Source organism: Pseudomyrmex gracilis, unplaced genomic scaffold, assembly GCF_002006095.1.
Source record: "Pseudomyrmex gracilis isolate BER0280 unplaced genomic scaffold, ASM200609v1 scaffold_85, whole genome shotgun sequence".
NCBI classification, from domain to species: Eukaryota; Metazoa; Arthropoda; class Insecta; order Hymenoptera; family Formicidae; genus Pseudomyrmex; species Pseudomyrmex gracilis.
This window is the reverse complement of record NW_018020669.1, coordinates 443,162-460,455: the sequence shown is the minus strand read 5'-3', so window position 1 is coordinate 460,455 and position 17,294 is coordinate 443,162. Positions and strand designations below refer to the sequence as shown.

General features: G+C 44.1%; 1 protein-coding gene across 1 annotated transcript in view; it reads right to left on the bottom strand.

Annotated features, from left to right (window-relative positions):
• The window catches only part of LOC109855264, a 261,852-nt gene that overhangs the window by 64,550 nt on the left and 180,008 nt on the right, over positions 1–17,294 (bottom strand). The window contains exon 4 of the mRNA XM_020429317.1: positions 12,354–12,492. Within this exon, the coding sequence (XP_020284906.1) occupies positions 12,354–12,492 (139 nt within the window). The remainder of the gene's footprint in view (positions 1–12,353; positions 12,493–17,294) is intronic.

The window sequence follows — 17,294 nt, the reverse complement described above, 5'->3', positions numbered from 1 at the left end:
ATTTTTTTACTAGCGAATAGGGTGGAACGCGGGGAATAGGGTGGAAAAAAGAAGGATTACATTGTCCACCAGGGGGAGATCCAATTTAATAACACAGTGTGTTACGTGTAAACTGTGTAATTAACGCGTCACGCTATCCGGATCATCTTAATAACTTTAGATTAGTGCGTTAATTACGAGATGGAACTAGAATGTGTGCATGTGAACATCATGTAATTATGCAGCTTCTGTCCGCAGTTTACAAAAATCCTTCGTGCAAGTTCACACAACGGCGTTACTTACAACGAAGACCTAATTTGCGATAATTCGCTCACGTATGTATATACTCGCTGAGAGAGAGAGAGAGAGAGAGAGAGAGGGAGGGAGGGAGGGAGGGTTGAATTACATTCTAATTATGTAAAGTACCGCGACGCGCATACCTGAAAGTTCCATCAAAGAAACAGCGAACGACATTCCGGCAGTGAACCCTGATTAGATTCCAAACTACATTACGTGGATTACGCAGACTACGCAGACACGCGCGTGCACCTACGCTACTGCATACATATTCCACGCTTGAATATCAAATCAGGTGCGGTCTATAGTCGTTCGGTCTATCCTTCATTCATTAATTTGCATCTTGCGTTACACCGCTCCGCTACATAGCGCACGACCTATTAATGATTACCGGCTCATGAAAATGCAGCTCCCGCGGGAATACGCGAAGGCGTTCGGAAAGTTACGGCAAAGCGAATCGCGTTTCATTATTAACGCACATACTTGACACTCTCGTGTCAATCTGACGGCGCGGAAATAGCCTCTCGATGCGCGCGTTCTGATCCTTACATATATATATGTATATGATATTCTCCGATCAAAATTAATGCAATTGCTAAATATCTTTTGCGGAAAAATCTAGAAAAAAAAAAAAAAAGAAAAATCATTTTTTACTCTCGAAACACACGAGACTTTTCCATGATGGAAGGATATCCGATGCTGGTTAAAAGTTTTAATGATTTCTCGAAGATTTGTCAGCGTATCGCGCGGCGGCGAGGTGCTCGCGGAGATGGATCGCTCGGGCGAAAAATAATTAGCGTTATAACTCAGAGGGAAAATCGAGGGAGCGAGAGAGAGCAAGAGAGAGAGAGAGAGAGAGAGAGCTGGCGGCCGTGCGAGAGGACGGGGATGGCGCGCTCGGTTTGTATCGGCGCTACATGTGATGGATTACAGCGATCAATGAAAGGTTGATCAGTCGGCTGATTGATTAGATAAGTTTCGGTGGTGTAACCGAACGAACGCGCCGCCGCGCGCGAGTTCCCGGCACTTCTCGGGCCCCGTCTTTTATTTTATTTTTTTCCTCCACCTCTCCTTCCGCAAGCTTTTCCTTCTTCTCTTCTCTCTCTTTTTCTCTCTCGTTTTCTCTTTCGGACCAACGCGGCTCTTTTATTTATTCACGTCGCCCGTACCCGACCACGACACGCGCTGTGCGCCAAGTGCCGGCCATTTTCGCAAGTCGGAAACGAGCAGCGGAAGTCAGGAGTCACGAGGGAGAAGAAATTAAGGTCGCGACCGGGAGCTGAAAATTTTAACATCGTCGATTCTCCCATCTACGTCTTCTTCTCTCTTTTTCGCCCCTCGTCCAAATGGAATTTGAAAAAAAATTGCGCATGACTTTGCCACACGCACGGCCGCACGTCGGAGAGAAAAATACGGAAAGGATCATAAAACCCTGCTGCCAGAGAGATCCACAGTACAGTTCCGACAGTTGCACGGTTCCTCCTAAATATCTCTCGACTTGTTTTTTTTTTTTTTTTTTTTTGTATCGGGAGAAAATCCCGTCGGTATTTCTCTTGACGAAGTGCGGCACAGGGACGTAGCCAGAAAAGCAACAATTTCGGAAAAGGGAGTAAAAAATAATCACTTCGTATGTGTACACACACACACACACACATATGTATTTAAGATACATGTGCTGCCATGTATCTTAGCGGCAGCATAAATACCTGCTATATTTAATATTTCAGTTTCTCGTTTTCAAATACGTAGCGAAACTCGAAATATATTATATATATATATACACTCGTTTGCGCTAATAAATAAAATTCAAGCGAAACCGCGAACAACGTTGGAATCGCAGAAAATTGTCCGTTTTTGCATCTCTGATTCTTGCGTCGAGAGAGAGAGAGAGAGAGAGAGAGAGAGAGAGAGAGCTCAAAACGGCGCATTCGGCAACGGCAGCGATTTACAGATCGTTGCTTTCAAATGTTATTCGCTTTCCAAGCATTCGTGGAATTTTGCAAAATATCCCGCGTGCGCGCGTTGCCTCGACTCGAGTATCAGTAGCGTGCGGAGATGTTGCGCGATATTCGATACTATCAGGGGGGATGGAGAGAAAGGGGGCGCGCCGGCCAAAGCCCCTGGGAAAATTCGCTGCGTCGTCCCTACCGTCGTGTGTTCGAGGTCATTGATTCCGAACAATTTTCACTTTGCCACGGTTTCTCAAGTCGGGCGAGAATTTACAGAAGGTTCGCCTGATATCGCGCGATATCGACGACCAACATTGCCGCCTGCGTCGGAATGTGTTTCGCTGTCTCGAGCTTTCGCGTTTTTCGCGATCCGTCGCGAAAAACGCGGAGAAGGTGGGACCAAAAAAGGCCGCCGTGCGCGAGCAAGAAAGTAAGATCGCAAACCGTGACTGAAAACTTTCAGCGCCAGCCGTTCGTGATTCTTCCTCTTCTGCTCTCGCCGAAAGCGCTCGCGCTCGCGCACACACAGCGTTTGGAAACTCCAAGACGATGAACAATGAGTTTTCCGTTTCTTCTTTCGTTCATGCGAAATGGCACACTTCGCGGCTTAAGCCGCGAAGTACCGAACTCGATATCTTTGTGTTACGAAGCGAACGCTAAGCGTTCCTTAAGAACTCTTTACATGAGACACAGCCGCGGGCGGGGGGGGGGGGGACTAAAGTGTCGGAAACTAAATGCGATTTAATCTGCGGTGTTAAAATACGAGAACGTTTCCGGGAGGGAAAATGCAAGACTTCACGTCGCCGACAATGCGCGTTCTACGTTCTGCTGAACTACACGATTGTGCAACGGTTACGCTTTCGTATTAAACATTCGTATCTCTCTCTCGCTCGTCCTTTTCTCTGAAGAGAAAACGAGGATTCGACGTGAAAGGTTCTTGTGTGCGCGCGCGCGAGCGAGCGCGACAATGTACATCGACGCGGGGCGAGCGTCCTGCGAGCAGTCCTGTCGCGCCCTCCGGGTCCCGTAAATCCTGGACGCAATTAGTAAAGTGACGCGCCAACGTCGCCCATCCAAGTAAACTCGAAACTTCGTCCGTTTACCTGCATCCGTCTTGAAAGTTTCAAAATGCACAGCCAAACACAGGCCGAATGGCTGGCGGTTTCGAGGGAACGACGAACCTCACACTTCCGTGAGCGTCACAAAGAAGGGGGGGTAGAGGGAGGGGAGGGAAGCGGAGGTGAGGCTATTTACTGCGGGCGTCGCGGCGTGCAAGAAACCATCGAGTTATAGACAATCGCGAGTAAGACGGGATAAGAAGCGCAGAGCGATAGTCGGCGCGTACATACACACACACACACACATATAGACAGATGAAGAAAATGGGGAGAACTACGGTCGGGCGGAGAAAGAGGAAACTCATTGGAGAACGTCTCTATCCTCGCTCGTTTTCCCTCACTCTTTTCCCTATTTTCTTTACTCCTTTTTCGTTATCTGTCCCGCTCGCTATCGCTGTCTTACGCAGCGCGACCTGAGAGGTAATTTCTTTTCGTTCTACACTCGTAAATGGAATATTGGACGTTCGTATATTTTTTCTTTTCGTGTTTTTTCTTTTTTTTTTCTTTTTTTTCGTTCGAGACTCGGTCGATGCTCTACTTCAGCTTCCGTTTCATTCGCTTTAACTCACGCTCCCACAATGAGCACGTCGCCGACTAAAGACCCTAACGTGCGCCGCCGCCGCCGCCGCGTACGTACACGCCTATTTATTCTTCGAATCTCTTAAAACCGAAATGTAACGAGTTTTTTTTTAGTCTTCGTTAAGAGAACACACATGTTTTTTTTTTCTCACGGTGAAATATCAACGCGTGAAATTCACAATTGCTTTCCATTGCAAACAAATCGTAATTCCCATCAAGATAATACTAACGGCGCGCGCAATGTCACTTGTTGTGTGTCTATTCTTCCGAGTGTTCCGGAAGAGAAAGAGAGAAACGGGAAGCGAGCCGCGCGCGAGACGTTCGGAAATTAGTCTTCATTAATTCACGTCTCTTTCTGGCAAAATTGTGACGCACAATTTAATTGCGACGCGGTCCGCCGTCGCTTGCTTTCGAAGGAACATAATTCCTACAGGAGGAGGTATGCATAGCGACGGAGACATAAACTACCCTTTCCAATTCGAATCCAATCAGCGGATACTCCGTCGAGACGGGCGTGCGCGGGAAGGGCGCGCGCGCTATATGCCGCAGCGCGATATTATTCATATGCCGGCGACGCGTTCGGCTCGTCACTCCGGACGCAGAGGCAATATAACTTTTTCCCCTGGCGCTCTCTCTCTCTCTCTCTCTCTCTCTCTCACACACACGCTTTCTCCTCTTCCTACTCTCTGGGGTGCACCGAGTTCGAACGGTCGTCTGTCCTTTTTTTTTTTTTTTTTTTTACCCTTCGCCACGCGTGGTCGGAAATGACACCACGTCGGTGGAGGATACTTTCTCTTTCGTGTTTCCGTTGAAACGCGCGCGATGGCACGAGAATGTCCGCGACCGCGATTTTCGATGTGATTGCGCGCCCGTATGTTAATTCAGCGCAAATCCCATTATTTCAGAAAAATTTTTATTCCCCTCGGTATATTTTCTCGTTAGTTTTGCGCACAATATATATACATATATACATATAATTTGCACGGAGGAGACACACGACGGCAGGCAGCTCTCTCTCTCTCTCTCTTTCTCTCTCTCTCACGAGAGTATTAAGACTTGTTGCAGCGATGCCTAATTAGCTATCGTCATTACTCCAATTAGAACGGGATTGCGAACGCGCAGCACGCACGCACGGTCTAATCATTGCGAGATCGTTAGATGTACATTGACGAAGCGGCATTCTCCGTAACTGGATGATCCGTTTTACCGATTTCGACCGGTAGGTAGACGACGACCGGATAGAGTCACGAGGCGTCGCGACGCCGCAACGGCGGTGTAGTTCAATGTAACGTAATATATATCGCTACCTTATCATCACAACGTCTCGTTAACAACACACTCCACGGTATATAATCGATACAATATTGTGCCATGAGGAGGAGGAGATCAAACTCTTCGGTAAATTCCAATTATATACTACGATTTTACCGGATACTAATTAGCTTTGATGTACGAAATAATAGTTAGTTCGGATTATACACGGCGGTTCAGAAACAGACGGTCAAACTTTGCGGTATTGTATTCTACTCTGCCTAAGAATGAAAAAAAGGTCATAACAAACGTAAGTTCGGAAACTCTTCCTTTTCGAGGAATACGAACGAATTCCTGTTTTTAAGAGAATATTTTTTACATGTTTGTAACTTAAAAAAATTGCTGAAAATAATTTCTTACGACAAGCTGCCTTCGATAACAAAATGACTTGCTCTCTACAATAATTTACCAAAAAAACAAGTTGACAGTTCTCTCTCATAATTCTATGTGTGATACTTATTTGTGTAAAATTACTAAATAAACAAAAAGCTTTACTCTCGAAAAAAAGAGTTTCCGAACCTATTTATATATAACCTTTTTTCATTCTTAATAGAATACGATATCAAAATTTGGCCACTTATAGTTGTTCCTCGCTAATGTTCCTCTCCTCGATTCCGTGAGCGGAAAGATGTTAATAAAGATATTGTTCTGAGAATTGTGTGTGTCTCTGTGTGCCGGCTGTTATCTCTGATTGGCTCGACTCCCAATTCGCGCGAAGCCTCGGCAAAGCACTTCTAGGATTTGATGGGAATGACTCCTTGGTGGTCACGATACCGAGGGAAAAATTTGGCACGTTAGCGAGGAACTACTTCTGAAGCACCCTGTATAGAAATTTCGCAGCAGTTACCGATTCTTATTTCGTGTAAGTTGCGCGCGATCGATTTTCACACATCAGTTTTCAGGAAAAAAAGGACACCCGTGTGTGTTTTTTTTTTTTTTTTTTTTTTTCCCATATCCGGTATAGTTAATGCAATTAGCTTAGACAGTTACCGATTGCGAAACCAATATCGAGCAACGTGTGCGCGACGATAAATTAATAAACTTTCGTCAATACGAACTTCACGAACACAAGCGGCGATTCAATTATCTTCTACTCACTCACGTCTCGTTTATATGTGTAATCTATGTAACCCACATCTTCATGTCGTCATTTCCCAACATTTTCCAATTATCTCGCAATAATGAGACCTAATATTCCATTATTACAACGTGGCGGCTACCTTTATCGCTTAAGAAGGATTAATGATGACGTTGGACTACTAATTTTATTATCGCGAACTAACGAGTGTGCCTCCCCCTCCATCGTTTCGTGTCTCACCCTCAACCGTGTCGGTGAGGGAAGAGGGAGAGGGGATTAATTATGTAATCGCTCCGGTTGACTTGCACGAGTGTACTTGTGTGTAATAATATCACAAATAATTTCACCCGGCGCGTAACTTTGATGAATCGACCCGGCGTTGCACGCGGGACGGCGTAAGAGAGACGATTACAATGTAACACCATTCAAAATCACCGTACAGAGAGTAGATGCTGTATCATGTTGGGAGAAGCGCGCATTTACATTGCGCGTATTGATTAATTGGTCTAATATATATATTTTTTTTGTAAATAAAACTGTGATGTAACTTTCCCTCCTTCCTCCCTCCAGAAAATGTACACCAAACTTTTTTTCTCCGGAATTGATTGCCTATTGTTTAATTCGTCGTGTGTGTCGTTCTTACAATTTTTACCTTCGCGAACAACGAACACGTTTCGCGCGATAACAACTCCGCCTGTCGCGCAAGATGAGCTTAATTGCATGCAATATAAATCGCAGGTCCCCGCTTGCGCTTTTTTTTTTAAATCGACAAACAATTATCGCGGGGCGCAAACTGCAATCGCTTGTCATTATTTTGGATTATCGGTTACCGTTAATTGACGGTCGAGCGCAACGGTATCGCGCGCAGTCTGTTCCCGATCGAAACTATTATCGGGTCGACGAATATCACGACGATACCCTGTCACGGTGAGAAATAACACGATCGGTCGAATCGAACAAAAGAATTAACGGAAAAACCGTGGGACAGTATCACGCTTCATAAATATCGCTCCGCGTAAATCAATTAATTGACATGCCATGTATATGTCGGACTTGCGTCGTAAAATATTATGTGCAAAATGTTTGTGCCCGGCCTGGCCGGATTGTTCATTATAAAACATGATGCGACGATGATTGATCGAACACGGACGGCAATTGAATCATCGCGAATGCATTTCAAATGAACGTAAATAAAGTATTTTCTTTTTCGCGTATGTGTGTGTGTATGTGTGTGTGTGTGTGTGTGTACAAACGCTCGTTATCGAGACGAAATTTTCTCATAATTATCGTCTCGGCTACAAAGTTCGAATTACGTAACACTAGATTAGTTATCTTAAGATAAGCAAGTTACCGCCAGTTTGATAACATCCATGTTACCAACAACAAACAAACTGTGACGCTTCCACCCATACGATCCATTAATGCAGAACCGTATAATTAGATGCGCATTACGCAAACAATTTAGTCGTTCGCAAATTCCCGCGCACCGTGATCTGCATTAAACAAATAATCTCTACATATTAATATCCGAAACTTATACATACGTACAAGATGTCAGCATTTTGTTTTCTTTTTTCGTATTATGTCTTCGTGAAGTGATTTCGTCGCTTGTAGTTTTTTAGTGACTTGTAAAATTACGTAGTGTATATTGCTGTTAATCTCTTCAAAATTTAATATTTTAACTTTTTTTTATTAATCATTGAAGAAAATTCCAACCAATGAATTGAAACATGTCAGTAAAGTGATAACTTGCACACACGAAGCACCTGTACCTACATCGGCTTGTAATGGCCTTGACATTTTGATTTTATTTTTTTTTCTTTACAGTATTAACCCAAGGACAGATTCTATAAACGCCTAGTTAAACAGACTGGGTCTGTAAGACCCACGCGACTTTCAAACCGAATATCTCCGCGAGAAATCAATAGTTTTTCAATTTTGTTTTTTTTTTTAATCAAAAGTTTGAACAATTCTGCGTCGATAAAAAAAAATATGAAAAAATCTCTAGTATTTTTGAAGATATAAGCGTTAAAAAAAAAAAAAAACTAATTTTTACTGGAGAGACACCAGATCTGAAATTTTTTAGTGGGTCTGGGAGAACCAGTCTGTCCGCGAAGAATTAACTTTAGTTTTTTAAAATTTGTCAATTTTACAATATCAATGTATTATGACAATATTTGTTACATGTCAGTGCAACGGTAAACAAAAAACAATATTTCTCTTGTGATATTTTATAAACAGTTTTTTTCTGTAAAATAAAATACGCGTATTTCGCGTATTTTCATTTTCTTCTCGTATTTTCTTATCGCAAATTTTGTCTTCGTTTATTTTTCCGAGACTCTCGATACGCTTCATCCCCGTTTCTAACCGAAGCCGGTGGCGGAAGGAGTGTGCTGATTGGGAGGCTAATCACGCGCTACTCTCCATTACATTAATTAAAACTTAGCTCTCAACTCCGCTCGGCTTCCACGTCACCCGCCGTGCCATCCGTGTTGTCCTTTTCTTCCTTCCATCTTGCGCGCTCGCTCGTCTCTCTCTCTCTCTCTCTCTCTCTTATCGTTCTCCGATCAATTACTTCCCTCGTCTATCTATCCACATATGCGATCGCTTCTCCCAAGGAAAATCACGGCTGCTTCCAATAACGCGGATATTATGAATAAAACGATAAGACACGCCATCGCGCCCGACATCTTTTCGCGGGTAAACAAACGACTAAAACTCGCTTCGATCTTTTTGTTTATCCTTTTCGATGCTCTCAAATATTTCCCAAACTTTCTCGCAAAAAATTAATTAACTATTAAAGCAATTTAAAGTAACCACTTGCACTTGAAATGTTTTTTTAATCCGATAATTTAAAAAAAAATTTTTTATGCCTTACGTTTCAAGATTTGATTTCGAGAGTTTGTGTGTTTCAAACTACCTCAGACTTTTGCTTTCAAAAGTCGTTCCCGAGAGATAACACTTTTAAATGGATACCGTTTGGGAATTAGCTTCAATTCAACATCTACTTTATATTTTCCCTATGTCCCTATGAAGCTCGCCGAGACTCGGCGAAGACTCTAAAAGTTTAAAGTATACACCGAATTTTTAATTGGATAGTCGTCTGAGAATCTTCAAGTATATATAAAAACTGAGTTGTTAAAATTGAAAAATAAAAAACATACACTTCATCAAATTTCTTTTCTGACCGCGCGCGCGTGTGTTTCGTTATTAAATTTATTTATATCACGGTTTGTTATACATTACAATAATTCTATATTTCAAAGACATGTGACGAGATAAAAAAAAGCTTCTCATGTTATATTCCGAGAACCGTTCGTTCCACACAAAAGATTTGCATGCATTGATAATTATTCGCATGTATTGATGAAAGCGCTTTGTCCATCCGTTAAAATCCTTGCTCGACCCAATTCGAGCGTGATATCGGCGAAGCCGAAAAAAAAAAAAAAAAAAAGTCGAACGGATGGCGAATATATAAATAACGTTACACTCGGCGATAATAGTATTTATTCAATGTTCGATCGTGCGCGCGATATCGACGTGGGGGAATTGATCGTTCTCGAAATGTGTTATCGTAGCGGTCCGACCGTTTATTTTTCCGCGCTCGTGCATTCATCTTCACGAAGATGAGAGAGTCGATAATGACCTCGAAAAACAGCTTCTTCGCCCGCTAATGTTACGATTATGGTCGTACGTTGATCAAGCGAAACGATGTTCGCGAATGTAATTCACGATAAAATACGGATCCGAGAGATACCGAGTATCTTTCGGAGCAACTATACTAGAATTAATCCCTTCGCGGACAGACTCCGAAAACGCTTTCACCAGTTGAACAGAGACAGACTGCGTCCGCGAAACTCGCGCGACTTTAAAATCAAATATCTCCGCGAAAAGTCAATATTTTTTCAATTTCTTTTGTCGAATCGAAAGTTTGAACGATTCTGCGTCGTTTTAAAAAAAAACATTAAAAAAACATCTAATATTTCCGAAGATATAAGCGTTTAAAAAAAAAAGAAAACTACTACCAGAGACACCTAGGTTTGAAATTTTTTTAGCTGGGTCCGGGAGACCCAATCTGTCCGCGAAAGATTAACTTATTCGGAAATTGAAAATTTTTTAAATCCAAGTTATACGAGCGTTCTCTATCGCGAGACCACATCTCGCATGTATGTGCGTATCGCGCCATATTATCCGCGGCCGAAGCGAGCCGCGATTTAACTTTATCCTCGATGAGTAATATATATACGACGGTCGGAGGGACGGGGAAGGGAGAAGGGGGCGGATATAGTCGGCGGACGATCGGCGCAGACACAAAATTGGAAAAAGTGCCGATCAAACAAAATTAATTGGGTTTTCTGCGGCAGGGCTGCAACAAAGCAACTCTCGCTCGGAGCGAGAACGAACCGATTCGGACCGTTTCTCAGTCGCGAGTAATTCCCGATCCCGCGGAAAACTTTACTCTGTTCGCGGCGCGCGGGCCGCGCGATATCGTTTTTTGTAATTTGATCGCGGGCGGATAAAAGATCGTGTTTGACTAGAAGAGCTGCCGGTACGATCAGGATACACAGACAGACGGGCGTGTGCGCGATCTATCTCCTACCCCCCCCCCTCCCCCCCGCCCCGACCGAAATATAACATGCGGATCGACGTGCGACGTGCGGATTTTGCGGAAACCGTGTGCAAATGGAAATACACAGGGAGAGAATTCTGGTTATACGGACGGAAGGCACGTGAGATCGAACGAAGTCCGCGAAAAATGTTTTCTTTTCTATAACGTGACCGGACCTCGGAAACTCGCCGTTTCAATTATTTTTCTACCTGGCGGCACGATAAGTGGAGAAACACAGAGAGAGAGAGAGCGCGGCACGATAATCTCGTTACATATCGAAAGTTTCTTCGAAGAAAACGTTGGATAATGTGTTTTTTTTTTTTTTGTTTTTTATTTGGACTTTCGTGGAATAAAAAACTGAAAGCCGTTTTCTCGGTTTCAAAATCAGAAAAAAAATTATATCTCCGAACAATCGCGTTGAGCGATCCAAAACAATGTCTCTCTCTCTCTCTTTCTCTCTCGAATCTGGTCTTCTTCTATTTCAATTTTGAATTGGGATACATGTAGATCTCGGCGCGCAGCACGTATGATTTAACACCGGATATAAAATGTCATTCCGCTCGCAGCTCGCTTCTCGTAAAATGAGCTGTTTAAAGTTCCGAAGAGAAACTCTCCGAAAGTAATTCTGCCGCGCGCAATAGTTAGCGCTGCAGCGATCGTAATTATAACTTACACATAGCCTTATAACTAACTGGAAAGCGCAGCTTTTTCGCACGGCCCCGGTGGGCCATGGGACGGGGATATTCGCCGGCTCGCTCGCTCTCCTCTCTCTCTCTCTCTCTCTCTCTCTCTCTCTCGGCCGTTCGTTCACGAGCAGGTTTCTATTTAACATTTAGTCATATGCTCGCGTACCACACTCGCGCATTTGTCGTAAATCCCACCACCACTCGCGCAAACGCCGCGGATGGAAAAGGTATATATCGATATACACGCATAGGTATAGATATATGTATATACAATATATAGATACACACACACACACACACACACATACACACGAGTACACGCGCAATGCGCGATACCGGGGCGGATCACCCGTTCTCTTCGATCTCAAAGCCATCCCCCTGCTCCGGTTTCACGGATGAAATTTCAGGAGAAACGTTTTATACGGCAGCTGCTCTCCCTTTCTCCCCCTCACTCTCTCTCTCTCTCTTTCTCTCACTCTCTCTCCCTCTCTCTTGGCTGGCACGTCGCCTCGAGCGCTTTGTCGGACGGCAGTTAATTAATAAAAGCTGGAAAGAAGGGAGCAAGCGCGGGGGCGCGAGAGTACAGGAGCAACGGGAACGACTACGGAATGGCGGGCAGACGGAAGCGAAAGAGAGAGAAAGAGAGAGAGAAAGGAGCGAGTATATAAAAGGATAGAGTGCTATACTATCGTTTCATATCGTCCGGCCGAAACTCCACTTGCAATTCAAACGAGCGTGAACACTCACGTGTCGTGAACGAGAAACTTGTCGCCGTTTTTCTCGATGCAGAAGCCCTTGCTGGTGATTTCGGAGCCGTTGACGGTCACCAGCTCCGTATTCCCCGACTGGAACCAACGGCCATACCACTCCTCCGGGAACGTGCAGCCTGAGAACAGAAAACAGACGGAGAGGGGATGATTTCAAACTGCCTGCGAGCGATAGGCGATTCAACTTGCTTGCTCTCCCGCGCTCAGGAAGTTTTCGAATTTTAATCTGAGGACCGGCTCTCTCTCTGAAACGCCGGCGCGTCTGCTACGGCAAAACGCGAAACAATCCACGCGACCGCGGTAGGTATATTATTTTTCAGCGAATCGCCGACGAACAGCCGGCGGGCTTGTACGCGTCAGGGTTACTGTTTCAACAATCTGGCCAAAAGGAACGTAATGAAACAATTGTAACCAGCGTTTCTTTCTTTCCGCCCGCCCACTCCCCTTGAACTCGCGGAAAATGTAGCGCGGCTTTGCCGGATTATTTTCTCATTTCTTGCGAAACACACGAACACGGCGATTGTAGTAACTGAAAAGTCCGTGTTTCTTTTCGAATTAAAAGAAGAAAATACACTAAATTGCAAAGAGAGATAGAAAGTGTGCTAATATTTTAGATATTAACAGAAATTAATTTTAATTCATTGTCTCGAAAGAAATTTAATTGCAAATTTAATGAGCGCAAGGAATTTAAATCGCAAACTCAAATAAAGTTTATCTGCGAGTTTTTATCTGCGAGTTTTGCACGCAGATGTGGACCGGGTTTTTTTTTTTTTTTTTTTAAACGCACGCCTTTGCGTATGGAAGGTATTTGAAATATTTGTTTCGAAATTAGATCTGTCTACGCATCAGCGTAACATTCGGCGAGACGAGAAAATTTGTATTTGACAAAACGTTGTTCGTCAAAACTACTTCGCTTCTCTTCCATTTGTTGTTTTTTTTTTCTGCAAAATTTTTTCATCATAAAACAAACAACTCGACGCATGAAAAAAATTGTCGGAGTTCTAATACGCTTTTAAATAATCGAAACACAAAAAAAAAAAATCTGCAAAATAATTCCTGACCTGAGTTTTGCTCCGCGCCACTGCCTCGCACGCGCGCAAAAGTCTTTTCTCTCTCTCTCTCCCTTCCCTTTGGACGAGCGTCTTTCCGGTTTTCTATGGGCCGCGAAACGTAAATCCGAGATTCCGCGAATATTTCGAATGCCCGTCGGCAACGGAGTCCGCCGCGAGCTCAAACGAAGTTGTAAAAATGGAGAATCTCCTTAGAGAGATCGGATTATCGTGGAAATACGCGAGCGGGCGAGAGAGCCTTCTCGTTGATTCTCTTCTTCTCTCGTCGCGCGATCGTTCCCGCTTCTCATTCTTTCTCCGTCTCTCTCTCTCTCTCTCTCTTTTTCACATTCTCTCGCTTCTACTTTTCTTTCTCTTACATCCGCCGTCTGTGTAGCAGCGAGCGGATTACAACGCGGAGCGACGTTGCGATTAAGCATTGTTTGCTGGAAGCATTTTGCATTTAATAAGTCCAAGTGTTTCGGAATCCCGGATGAGCGGAGAATCGACGGACGGAGGGTGGAAGGAAGGGTGGGAGGGAGGGAGGACGGGACCGAGCCGGAAAAAGAGAGAAGAAGAAGACGAACACGGGACGACGAGGAATCTCGCGAATTCACTAAAGAAGATACCGACTCGCTCTTTCCCGCGACTCTGTCGTGTTTTTCAAACCCCGCGCGAACTCTCCTCGATGGAAACGGCGCGGAGAGAGCGGATGGGATTTATTAATCGACTCGCGAGAAGAGAGCAAACATGTGTGTAGGTAACGCGTAAAAAAAGAGACATAGAAAACGGTACTGCACGCATGTGCGCGCGCCAGTATCTTTGATACCAATGCGTCGATGCGCGAACGGAAATTCCTCTCTCTCTCTCTCTCTCTCTGATTTCTATCCGCAGACGGAGAGACCGGATTGGTTCTGAACACGTTCGGCCATTACCGCGCGGCGGCTCTTAATTTTCAACGCATCTCTCTCCCGTAGATTATACTCGGAGAACTCCGCAATGCGCGTATCGAGTATCCCCCCTCTCGTAGTTGTCAGTGCCTAATAGCAGATGTATCGCATGACTGCGATGTTGTTTTCAGTTGCGATTGCGTCTTCAGTTACATCAAGATACGTTTACAGCTGCTGCTGCTGCTGCTGGTTGTCGTCGTCTCTCTTAGGTCATTAACGTTGAGATCTTCATTAAGCAATAATCAAATTTGAGAGAGAGAGAGAGAGAAAAAAAAACAGAAAGAAAGAGAAATACACGTTTCTTTTTAACGAAATGTAGTGGTGTATCTTTTAAAACCTTACACACATGACATTTGATTTGTATTCCATTTCCTTCTCTCTTAATCAGCTAACTTTTCTTTCCGTGTATATAAAATTACAGACATAATACGCGCGACACGCACGATATAAGCACGTACGCGAGTCCTTTGTGCGGGATCTCTCGCCAGATGGCGCGGGATGAGAGAAAGAATTAAGGAAAATAAAAAAAAAAAAAAACGGGGGAGGGGGAAAGAACTCAGCGAAAGAAAGTTGAGAAAAGGGTGGAGTACGGAACACACACAGGGAGGAAGAAGCAGGTAGCCACGATATAATTAACGGAAATTGGAGTTAGGTCAGAAAGCAAAGTTATCGGAAGGGACAGGGGGAGGGGGGAGGGGGGAGGGGAGAGAGAGAGAGAGAGAGAGAGTTTCTCGTCGACAGAGGCAACCGGCCATTTCGCGAGCGCGCGCAGCCAGACTGGCTTTTTCCGGGGCACAGCCGCTGATATAATTACTAATTAATTACCGTTCCCGCCGCGTCGCTCGCGCCGTTTCGGCGAAGCTCGCTCAAAAGGACACCGCGCGCGAAAAGGGAAAACGGAAGTAACTATAATCCTCTCTCTCTCTCTCTCTCTCTCCTCCCTTTCTCAAGGTGCGCCTCCGAGCGAAGCGATACTCCGCGAGCCGAAGCTCGTTCATTACATGGGCGCAGGGTAGTAACGTCGATGCGCACCTGTTCCTCCCGACTGCGATTATTTTAATAGCCGAACGTCACGCATTCTTCACTTTATTTAACGAGACGCGGCAAAGTTTGCGCATACCGGTATTATACAACACGATTACTTTCAATTTCAGGAAGAACGTCAGCCCGGAGAGACAGAGAGAGAGAGAGAGAGAGAGCTTTTTGTGTTTTCCTCGCGCGAGCCTCGAAGACGCGGAAGGAATTTCCAACGTGTAATGAGATGTACTGCCGATGAAAAGTAACCCGGGAAAGAAGGGATTATACACAGAGATTGATGTAGAAAAATCATTTAAGATTACTACCACCAGAAGAACGAGAGATGAGGGAGAGAGGGGAGGGAGAAATTTTTCTAATTTTTCTTGTCCGCTTATCCGCGACGTTAAATTAGTTACGTACGTAAAATTCTCGCCTGTTTGTAATTTATTCAAGTCGGAGGAAACAACAAATATATAACTTGTATACCTCGAAGTCTTACGAGCCCGCGGGGAATATCATATTACGCGACTCGCGGGACATTCTTTACGCGACCGCCTGCTCGCTTCTTTTTTTCGCGAACGCCCGCGGCAGCAACAAATACATTTAATGTCCCTATACGTACGCTACGATCTTGTCATAAAAATCGCGCCGCGGGGGAACGATTCCGGGAAATAAGAGCGGATTAAAGCTCGACCCGGCGGCGCAGCCGAGATATGTAATACTCTCGTATTTCCCGTAAACTGCGCGGACTTCTCTCCAAGCAAAAGAAGGGCCGATTGCCCCGAAAAGAAGACGCCTGAGCGGGAGGTAAAGGGAACGGAAAGAGAAACGATAGCATTTAGCCACACGAAACCGACCCGCCAACCACCCCGGGAGATCGACTCCCCTCCCCCCTCTTCTCTCCCCGAACGGGATCAGATTATTGTCCTTGCTCTATCTCGGCGATCGCGATAAAATCCGCGAGATCGAAATTTATTCTCCGTTTGGCTTTGTTTTTTTTCTTATATCGCAACATCGATTCAACACACACACACAGCGCTGGAAATTGAAAAATATCCACACAGATATAACGGGTGGAAAGTGAGAGATTAATGATTAATTTTCCTAATCACGTGGAGAAGGGTGGGTTTGCGGCAATATTCTCGTGGAGTTTTTTTCTCGAACGTTCGAAGTGAAATCAAATAAATTATACAGAATAATGTTTTTCAAATATTTATAAAAAAAAAACTCTATATTACATGAAATTCATTCTATTAGAAAATTAATGTATTAAAAAGCAAGATATTTAATATTAACTTATTCGTGTGCAAGCCGCAGTTAGCCGTAGTTAATTCATTCGTTCATTAATTAACTCTCTCTTGCAATTTTTAGCTCAATCGGTTTTACTTACGGTTTATTTCACGATTAAATTTTATCGGAATAATACAGTGACGCGAATATTACATCAATAGTGAAGAGAAATAATATATGTGTGTGGGTGTGTGTGCGCGCGTTTATACTTTACAAAAGCAGAGAAAGAGATTCGTACAAATGAACTTGGAGATATCGAAAGTTTCTAGAAACTCGATAAGAACTTGGAAACTCACGTAGCCGGTCGTCGATCAATTCGTCATCAAGAGAAGTTAAAAAATAGATTATCGAAGAAGCGAGAAAAGAGAGAGAGAGAGACAGAGAGGGAAAACGGCGGAAGACTGTGCGCAGAGATTAGCGATTTACACTTAGTCGACATTCGCGAATTATTGAAAAAATCACTCGGGCGTGAGGCAGTTCGAGATAAACTTTCCGAGCGGCGCGCAAGATCCCTCAACAATAATTCAGTATCCCGCATTGTACTCTACACATCGTTGTTTCCAGGAAAAACAGAAATAAAACAGCTAAAAAGCAACGTTTCTTTAAACAAAAAAG